The sequence below is a fragment of the Erithacus rubecula genome (assembly GCF_903797595.1).
Source record: "Erithacus rubecula genome assembly, chromosome: 17".
Lineage (NCBI taxonomy): Eukaryota > Metazoa > Chordata > Aves > Passeriformes > Muscicapidae > Erithacus > Erithacus rubecula.
Genome location: NC_136669.1, coordinates 9,334,697 through 9,345,113, shown reverse-complemented (window position 1 = coordinate 9,345,113; position 10,417 = coordinate 9,334,697). Strand labels below are relative to the sequence as shown.

The 10,417-nt window shown below is 38.4% G+C and overlaps 1 protein-coding gene across 3 annotated transcripts in view; it reads left to right on the top strand.

Annotated features, from left to right (window-relative positions):
• Positions 1-23: 23 nt before the first annotated feature.
• PARN (poly(A)-specific ribonuclease) overlaps positions 24-10,417 on the top strand; it is a 43,608-nt gene continuing 33,214 nt past the window's right edge. The window contains exons 1-13 of one of the 3 annotated variants that reach the window (XM_079320954.1): positions 24-152; positions 447-524; positions 1,408-1,487; positions 1,840-1,907; positions 2,002-2,083; positions 2,746-2,806; positions 3,439-3,604; positions 3,817-3,882; positions 4,448-4,486; positions 6,290-6,332; positions 6,960-7,040; positions 8,862-8,918; positions 9,774-9,851. In XM_079320954.1, the coding sequence (XP_079177080.1) occupies positions 134-152; positions 447-524; positions 1,408-1,487; positions 1,840-1,907; positions 2,002-2,083; positions 2,746-2,806; positions 3,439-3,604; positions 3,817-3,882; positions 4,448-4,486; positions 6,290-6,332; positions 6,960-7,040; positions 8,862-8,918; positions 9,774-9,851 (918 nt within the window). In that variant the 5' untranslated portion in view covers positions 24-133. The remainder of the gene's footprint in view (positions 153-446; positions 525-1,407; positions 1,488-1,839; positions 1,908-2,001; positions 2,084-2,745; positions 2,807-3,438; positions 3,605-3,816; positions 3,883-4,447; positions 4,487-6,289; positions 6,333-6,959; positions 7,041-8,861; positions 8,919-9,773; positions 9,852-10,417) is intronic. The other 2 variants (XM_079320953.1, XM_079320952.1) reach the window with 2 other exon arrangements.

Sequence of the window (10,417 nt, the reverse complement as noted above, 5' to 3'; positions counted from 1 at the left end):
TAGGAAATGGCGGCGGCCCGGGCTCACGTGCGCGCTCACGTGCGGCGCGCGGGGCGGCCCCGGAAGCGCTCGGCGGCGGCGGCGGGCGGTGCCGGGCGGTGCCGGGCCGAGCTGCGGCGGGCGGGGGCGCGGGATGGAGGTGATCAGGAGCAGTGAGTGATCGCCCGCCCCCGCGTCCCGAGCTCTGCGCCGCTGGCGCTAAGCTGTCCCGGTGGCCGGCGTCCCCGCCCTGGGCTGCGGCCGCTCCGGCCTCAGCCTCTCCTTCATGGCTAAGGGGTCCCCGTTCCCCCGCTCGCCCATGAGGCGCAGCCCTGAGCGGGGAGGCGCGGCCCCGAGGCTGAGGGGGCGGCGGGCAGGCCCCGGCCGCCCCTGCCCGCCCGAGGGGCGCCGGGCTGCCGGAGGATGTGGTTCGTAGTCTCAAGTGTGTTTTAACCCTTTGCCCACAGATTTTAAGGATAACCTAAACAAAGTGTATGAGGCCATTGAAGAGTCGGACTTCCTGGCCATCGATGGAGAGTTTTCAGGTACAGTTGCCCTTATTTTGTAATTGTGAACTGTTGGTAGTATCTGAGGTGGGGGTGGTTTGACGTCGGTGCCCGAGTTCGCTCCTGTGATGTGTCTCAGGGTTGGCTTGAAAAAGGTAAAGCTGAGGCTACCACAGAGTAATTCAAACACTTGTTACATGTGCGATAGGAAGGCTTTAGTCAAAGATACCTGTCGTGCTCACGCTGCCTGTGCTCCGACAGTAATCTTTTAACGTGACAACTGCTAGTTGTTGCAGCTCAAGGTAGAAATAACAAGGTGTTACATGTGCCATGAAAACAGTGGATTGGGATAAGTGAGAGAGACCCTGCAAGTGTTTGGACAGGGAAAGGCAGCACTAAGAATGTGTGTGTTTGTGAAATCCTGATGGTATGTGCAGCAGAGAGATGCTTCAGCAGTTGCTTTGCATTTGGGATGCAGAATTCCATTCACCCATGAAATTCAAATCTGAGCAAGATTAGGTTTTGTTACACGTGGTGTTTGGGGAAGTACAGTTAATGTATATTGCTGAAGGTGACTGAGTTACTCGATAAATCTCTGGGCAATACTCTTCCCATTTTTAATTTGGCTTTGATTCTGCATTGTGTTGTGAAGCCCGTTTACATTAGGGTACTGATAGGTCTTGGCCTGTTATTGCCATGTTGAATAGGAGCCTGAATTACAGAGCTTTTGCAGAAGAGCTTTGCTTCTAGAGTTCCACTATTAAAATGAGTGGCTTACTGCAGTAGTATTTTTCTCAAATTAAATAATTGTAACACATACTGTAAGTGAAAGCGTTTTTCTTAAATTGCCAGTTGCTGCATTTCTTTGCTGTGGTTAATTTTGAAAAGCTTACCCCAAGCAAAATATGTTCAAATTTTGCAGGAATCAGTGATGGGCCTTCAGTTAGTGAATTAACAAATGGCTTTGACACTCCAGAAGAAAGGTATCAGAAACTTAAAAAGGTAAAGTATTTACATGGACTAAAATGAAAACTGAAGCTACTTTTGGTACAGCATCTTGTGTGTGTGACCAACTGGAAGAAAGAGATATAGAACTTCCCTCAATTCTTGTCTCTCTGTGGAATGAAAGTGCACAGTAAAGTCATCTTGGGCCAATAGAAGGATGATTACATGGGGATGAAAACTAGTGGGAAACTCTGGTGTGTTTACTTTAAAATTATCAGCAAAACAAACATTGGTTAAGATTCACTTTACTTAATTTTAAAATGGACAGAAATTGTATGTGGATGCACCCTGGAAATCTTTAAATGTATGCTTGTTTTATTCTCATGCAAACTTTTCCTTTCCTTTCCAGCATTCCATGGATTTTTTGCTCTTTCAGTTTGGCCTTTGCACTTTTAAATATGATGACACAGAAGAAAAGTACGTTATTCTCTTATTTCTTGCTTTCTTAATTGAGAATTTTCTAAAGTAATACTGAGAAGCTGTATTGACATGTAACTCATCTTTTTTACAGGTACATAATGAAGTCATTTAACTTCTATATTTTTCCAAAACCCTTTAACAGAAATTCACCAGATGTCAAGTTTGTCTGTCAGGTTAGTAGAAAAACAATTTAATTTTATTTGGTTAAGGTATACCTGAAACAAACTTCAGCTTTAAAGGTAGAAAAATGGAAGTTTCTGGGTTGGGTTTTTTTTTTCTTTTACCATAAATAAGCATCAATTAAGAGCAATCCCAAAAATGAGCTTTAAGGGAATATTCTTGACTTCAGTTTTTAAATCTTGTTATGCATTACATTGTGTGGTTTCTGGAATTTGAGATAATGTTCCAAACTTGGCAAGATGATTCTATTTTTTCCCCTTTCTCATTGAACTTCCAGTTTCCTTGCTTTTTTTAATCCTTTATTCTCATCTGCTTATCTCACTTTCACTGCTTCCCAGGCTGTTGCCAACATTCTTCTGGTCTCAGATTTGTTCTCCTGAACCACATTTTACTTTCTTCAGTTTCCTCTCTTCACATAGTCTGTTCTTTCATCTTTATCCCTTACCATATTAGTTGTTCTTGTACTTTATGGAAGTTGAAAATCAACAAGAAAAGTAGCATAGCCTAAATTCTCAGTGGCTTTTTAGGATCACAAATTTGGTTGTTCTTGGCTTTGGACTTTGTATAATTTCTTTAAAAGTGTGAAAATAACTTAACTGAGATTTTATGCCACAGCCACTTTTGTCAATTGTAAAGCCTTTTTCTCTTGTTGCAGAGTTCAAGTATAGATTTTTTAGCAAACCAAGGATTTGATTTTAATAAAGTTTTTCGCAACGGTGAGTTGTTTTGGTTTTATTTCAATTTCTTTCAATGTCTACAAAATTGATCATTTCACCTTTCATTGTTTTCTGCAAAAAGAAAAAAGGCTGCCATCCATAATACTGTCCAAACACGTAATGAAGTTGAATTATTCTTATCCAGCCTAATGTTGTGCTGATGGTAACTCCCTTTCCAAGAATTCGTTGTGTAGTTCAACAGAACCGAATTCCCACTAACTAATGAGAGCCTGGTTGTTGTTTTTTGTATGGAGGCAAAGCATGAATGGAGAGAGTTACAAGGTGTGCAGCTGTGTAATACATCAGTAGCAATGTGTAGGAAAGGGATCCCAGTGCACAGTGGTTGGGGCTGCTGCTGTCTGTGACTCGTGATGCACAGAGCAAGGACAGAAGTGCTCAGTACATTTGTGGTTGTGATCTCAGGCTCTGCAGTGCTGGAGCTTGTGCCCTGTGCAGAGGAGGCTCTGTAGTACTGTGGTACCAGCTGGGCAGACACACATCTACAGCATTTCACTGAAAGGAAGGGTTTGCTTTCAGCCTGCAGGGGTGTAACAGAGGCAAGTGCTTGAATCCGTATGCATCCCTAATTTGTCTCTAATTATTATGAGCTTTTACTTTTTAATTTTTGTTAGGAATTCCATATTTAAATCAGGAAGAAGAGAGACAGCTAAGGGAACAGTATGATGAAAAACGTTCTCAAGCCAATGGTGCAGGATCTCTGTCATACATTTCTCCTAACTCCACAAAGTGCCCTGTAACAATTCCTGAAGATCAGAAAAAATTTGTTGAGAAAGTAGTGTAAGTAACACTGTTTAATATCCTCTGATGTTGTTAAAACTAAAGTGTGAACAGTAGTGGTATTTTCATATGTTGAAACCATTGCTATTCATTCACTTTTGTAAAATGCTGCTCCTTTTGTTATGAAGCATTTTCTTGTCTTTTGGAGAGAGCTGTAAACTTGCTAAAAAACAAAATAGTGAATATAGAGGCAAATAATCTTTTTCTTCCAGGGAACAGATAGAAGACTTATTAAAGAATGAAGAAAGTGAAAGTTTGGAATTGGAGCCATGTACAGGGTTAGTTTCTGAAATTGCATCTCTTCTAAATTTTTTTTTTAATTTTGGTCATACAGAATTAGGGGAGTGACAGGAAAGAATATGTTTGTTTTGGTTAACTGAAGCCAAGTCTATGTTTGACTAATTTTTGAATGTGGAGAAAATGTGGTGATGTATATGGGTGTTGTAATTTATTTTGAGCTGTAACTTCTGCATGTGTAGCAAAATATTTAAGTGTAGCCAAGAAAAGTCTTGTATATGTGAGCTGCCTTTTACTTCTGCTGGAGTGATCCATAAGCCTTGGAGGTGCACTAGATAAACTACTATCACTGAAGCTATATGCAGGGATGATGACTACAGAATACTCTCTGATGAGAAGATGCAAGGGTAACTGTAAAATATGGTGTAAATGCCTTTACAGTTTGGCAGCTGAATGTCAGAATTCAATAAATCTCTTTGTATTCTGCTGTTCTGCTAGCAGTGACTCTTTCTTTAAAAATTTTTCTTAGAGTCAGTTTAAACTGGAAATCATTGCTAGGAGACACTGTAAAAGGATTATTAGTAATATGACTGTCTTTTGTTTTAGATTTCAAAGGAAATTAATTTATCAGACCTTGAGCTGGAAGTAAGTTACTGGTAATACTGCCTTACTGTATATTTTTAGTACTTTTGATAAGAAATCTGGGTAAGATCTGATCTACTTAACCTTGGGGCGATTGATTTAGACTTTTTCTTCCTCTTAAAAGAAGACTTTTGTAATGTTCTGAAGATGAATTGCATTACTTGTGATGATTAATTTAGATATTGAAGCTTAGTATTTGTTTTATCATTCCTATGTAAAATCTCTGAATAGAAAAGCAGAGCCTACAGTTATGTAACAAATGCAGCATGCTAGGTCTTTAGTGAACTGAAAGTGCATGTGCTTATACAGATTGTGGGATTCATGTGGAAAAATATTAGTTCTACAGTTTTTTTTTGGATGCCAAGCATAAGGATTTCTGGTAACTTGGTATATTGTATAAATATATCCCTTAAGGCCTTAGGAGAAACATTAAAGCTTTACAGTAAGATTTTTGTTGTTCTGAATGCAGTAGTAAGATGTGGAAAATACACAAGACTTTTTTTGTATGCTGAGTCAATTCAGTTTTGCAGCACTGAATCTGGTGCTCTGTTTCTTACACTGGAAGCAGATAAAATAAAACTTGTCTCTAGAAAATGGAATCTCAAGAAGTGAGCTCAGGAACTAATCTGATAAAATGCAGCTGTGTTTTCAACAATTTTTCAGTGTCATTTTTTAACATATCTATAGAATATCTATAGCTTCATGCAGCATGCAGTTTTTTGTTTATCTGATACTTCTCTTTCCACCTTCTCTGAGTGGGTGGAAGAATGTGTTCTTGAGTTGTGTTTTCTTAACATTCAGCAATGTCGCTTTATGTGTGTACATCTGTGTACACTGTGTGTGTATTAGAGAGAGAAAGCCAAGCTGTGAAGGTGGCATGGAGCTAATTAAAACAAAAGAGTGAAGTTATTGATTGCCCTTGTGTCCTCACCTCTTCACAGGTCGTTTTCTCTATTGAAGTATTTTCTTGTGCATCCAAGGTTTGTGGCATGAGGCAGCTTGTGAGATGGAGGCTCAAAACTGTGAGGAGTCAGGGTGGAAAGGACACAACAGTGTTTGGAGTGGGCTCTCTAGTATGGATTTTAGGAGTAGCTAGAGGACAAGGAAACTTGCTGATTCTGCAGTGGTTGCACAATTGTGGTTAGTTTATTATAATGAGATTATGAGAGTAATTGTTATTGGTTAAGCAGGCAAAGGCAATATTCTCTTACTTTTGCTATCAGATGGATGTTCTATGGCTCTGTGTATGGTGTTATTTTGGAAATTAAATGTGATCGTGGTGGTGTGATGCAACCCTGTAGCAGAGGTGATGACATTTGAGTTAATAATTCCTATTAAAATCTACTGCTAGCAGAAAGTTCAGGGTTGTTAATAAATCCTTAAATAAGTAATGTATTGAAGAGATACAGTCTTCAAAAAAGCTTGGGACTGCAAGTAAATAGGAGCATTCTCACTAGCATTATTGTTTTGGATTTCTTGAAAGCAAAGATTCTAGATTGTGATGAAATATCTAAATGATGTTTGCTTAATATCACCAAAATAAGACGTTACAGGTTCCACAACCATAGCATGGGAAATTGTATAACTACTAGTTACTGTTAGGTAATGTAAGGAGGCCAGTTAAACTAGCCTATTGCTTCAAATTTTGCACTATTAAAATTAAAAAGAAATTTGTAATAGTTCTTCTACACCTAAGACTTACTGAAATAATGAAACATAAAATTGCTAAATTACTGTTGTGGTTTCAATATGCTAAATGCCAAGTGAATAGCTATTAATATTTACTTTTCATTTGTTTTGATGTAGATATCCAAAAGGTATCCACGTGGAAACTCTGGAGTCAGATAAGGTAATTAGGATTGTTACTTTAACATTTGTTCTGTTGAAAGGAAATTTAATTTCTCAATTTCACCATCTCTTCTGATTTCTAGATCTAACTTGAGCTTTGTTATGCAAATGCAAAGCATTTTAAATAGAATAGAGTGAACTTTTATATCTGACCAACATATGGAATGTGGGCATGTATTTGTGTGACTTAATGTTACTCTTTAAACAGATACTAAAAGGTGTTTTAAAAATACAGTGGATCTGATGTTGAGTATTAGTGAAAAGCAGGTTGTGATCTTAGAGGAGAAACAGCAGCATCATGTGCTGTGTCCTCACTTCCCAGCACAGATCTCTGCTTCAAAATGTATTTGAAACAAACTTTTTACAAGGAAATGCTGATAACATTTCTTAAAAAGTAGAAGTTGGTTTAGGAAAAATTAGGTTTGGTGGATGAATCAAATACAGCCTTCTAAAGTAGGTTATGGGAATTGGTGATAATGTGATACCTTACAATAGAAACAGTTGTGTTGCCAAGTAACTACTGCTGAGGTATGACAGTTTTCTTTACAATGTAAATTTACAAAAGCTTGCAGCAACCTTAAATCTGAACTTCTCAGAATCATTCCTCAAAGTACTCTTTTTGTTTTAGAAGGAGAGATACATTGCAATTACTAAGGTAGACGAAGAGGAACGAAAAAGAAGAGAGCAGCAGAAACAAGCAAAAGAACAGGTAAATAAATTCAATTTGATTTGTTTATGTGAGAGAGGAAGGGTGAGAATCTCTGACTTCACTCAGCAATGCAAAAATGCAGGATAGGGTTTGGTATTATTTACCTTTGATTTGCTGTGACTGGCTGAATTTAATTTTCTAAATTCTACCAGGTAACTTAGGCTTTGCAACAGAGCAAAGGGAGTTGCCAGGCACTCTAAAATTTTTTTAAAATCAGAATTTGTGGAATACTGAGTATTCTGGAGTAGCGACTACCGCCTTATGCAAATCTCTGCTGTCACAGAAGTGTGGCCTAGTAAGAGGAAATATCAGTTTTTTGCAGAAATTCTTGAGCAAGTTGTTACATGGTTTGGATTCACAGTCTCTCCTTCTCTTACAAAGCTTGCTGGCTCTTGGTTGTCTGAGTTAGTATCCTGTACAATGAGTGTGTCATTGCTCGATAGAACCACCACTGCTGTGGTAACAAGCTGACCAGGAGGTCACACCTGGTGTGTTCAGGCACTCTCACTGTTTATTGAGCTTCGTATTTTGCTTACTTGAGTGATGCAAATTTCAGGAGGTCATAAAACTTGAATTGTGGGGGTTCCTGATCAAACTCCTGTGATTTGTCCTTTCATGTATCAAGATAAAGTCAGTTTGGGTGGAGCAAATAATACTTCTATGCAGAAAGCCTTTTAAGAGGGAAAGAGATACCTGAAGAGACATTAACTCATGTGACATCTTTTTCCAGAAGGTGGGTCAGGAACAATTTGCTACTACAGTAGGATTTTCTGAAGTGTTTTTAGTGGGGGTATTATGTGCTTGGACTAGCAGTGTTCAGAGCTGAACTAAAGTAACAGTGAATGTTTTTACTGAATTTTAGTTCTGGTTGAATAAAGATAATAACACAAGGCAGAAATTGCTTCCCTAGACTTGAAAAAGAAAAATCTGTTACAGAACAGTTTTTACTATAGGCAGAACCCTACAAATTAATCAAAAGTCATTTTATACAACTACAGTGTTATATAATGTGAGTCACATATTTTAATGTTTCTCCTTGGTTTTGTTTATATAAATAATGAAGAATATTTCTTCCTCAGTCTGTGTTAGCATAAAAGTACAGTCTGATTTAATAAGAGTAACAGTAAGGACTCAACCTGTTGCATATATAACAATATATATAAAAAGTACAGCTGAAGATATGTAAGTTAATTTTAATACCTTCTGAGCTGTTTATAGTGTCATAACTCCTCAGCACTATTGCAGGTCATGTACTGACAATGAACTGACTGCAGCTGTTACTGCTCTGGTTGGGGTGAAGTTACCCTTCTTTGTAGCAGCCTGTATTTTGCTGTGATTTGCTTTGTGGCTAAAACACCATACAGTGATACCATCCATGTGTTTTGTTTGCTGATGAACAGCACTTGCACAGTGTCAAGGCTTACTCTGTCACTCTCCCCCAAAAGCAGGGAGGCTGGAGGGGATGGGCTGTCATTATCCTTATCCACAAATCTTATTGTCTGTCTTTGAATTTTGGGTGAGGGAGGTGAGCAAATGGCAGAGTGGCTGCTTGGTTTCTGGCCAGGGGCAACCCAGGACAGTAGCTTGAGACTCATCCTACTTGACAGTGAACTAGAGCTTACATACAAAATGGGAATTCTGTGAGCAGCATCCTGCTTTGACCTCTTGTGTCTTCCAAATATTGACATTTCCTTTGTGGTCTGTTCTTGGCTATGTCTGAGAAAAAGATTGAGGCAAACCAGGGTCATCTGGCAGCTTGCAGGTACAGTTTTGGCCATATTTGTATTTATGTCTCACTAATGTCAGAATCTTTGCTTACAGGAAGAATTGAATGATGCTGTAGGATTTTCCAGAGTTGTTCATGCCATTGCTAATTCTGTAAGTTAATGTGATTTTTAACCTACCTTTGTCATAAGAAAAATAAATAATTCAAAGACAAGATTCCTTTGCTGTTCCATTTTGGAAGAGAAGATGAGATACAAGTTAAAGTGACATTTTAAGTTTATGTTGCTTCGTGTTTTACAGTGGTTGAGTGTAGTAGGTTAAGTAAGCTCAAACTGAAGAGTGACATGAAGAATCTTCCTATCTGTAAGAGTCAAGATTAACAATTTCTTAGGGCTCTTAAGCTTTGGTGGGTTATTTTCTCTATTCTGAAAACACTGTGGGGTTTTTTTCCTTTTTTTTTTTTTTTTCCTGGCAGTTTTAAGGCTCTCAAAGGAGGACTGTTGTAATGTCAGATGAATCAAACTTAACATTTAAAAAACTGCTTGAGCTTTTTCAAGGAGCTTGCTTTTACAACATCTGGCATGAAAGATTTTGCACTGTGAGGAGTCAGACCATGCCTTTTAACTATTGTGTATTATAACCATAAGGAATATATTGTGTGTTGTTGTATAAGTAAATTAAGAGGTAATGAACTGAGAAATGTTTTGATTTCAATCTTAAAGAGATGACATTTGGAAACCAAGTTTTAAGTACCTGTTCTAGTGCATCTTCTCAACATATAAAGCTGCTGTGGAAGCCTGTGTTAAATAGGTGGGAGTTGAGGAAAGAGGAGTGGCTGCTCTGAGAGAACAGAGGAGTGTGTGGGGCAGGCAGAGAGTAAATGGGGAGATTTGATGTGCATTTGTTCCCAGGTGCCCTTGGCTGGCATTTGGGCTAGGGGCTTTCACAGATTCCCTTTGCTATGGCCAGGCCTGGAAGTGTAACAGACATTTAATGTTATTTTCACAGGGCAAGCTTGTTATTGGGCACAACATGCTGCTGGATGTTATGCACACCATACATCAGTTCTATTGTCCCCTACCTGATGTAAGTAATCTTTTTAGTGTTCAGATGATGAAATAAATATCTTAATGTATTTGTCTTTTAGTCTTATCTCCACACTTTCTTCTGAATGGAAGATTGGTCAGTCTGTAAAGAAGTATAGAAAAGTATTTTTAAAAAAATCTGTTTGTTACTTCTGGGCTACTGCATTAATGTCATAACTATTTATGTAGAAAGTTTAGTTAGATTGTTCTCCATTTCATTTTTAAAATGTTCGAATCAGATAGAATTGGGTTTTTGCTTATATTAAGTATATTTGACTGACTGACATGTGACAAGATATTGGTGTGGAGCTTCAGCATAATTACATGGCATTTTCCCCTTTGTAGTTTACAAAATGGGAATGTATGTTTTTAAATTATATAGTACACTTAATAAAATGATAAGCAGTCTTGTGGCAGGGTGATGTTCACTGTGGTGAAGAGGTGTAATATCAGAATAATTGGAGGGAGCACACTTGGACTGCAGCAGGGCAGTCTAACAGTTCAGGACTGGACAATTTAGGTAAATTAAGCAGTGTTTTGGTACTAAAAATGTTGTCTGAGGAAGCC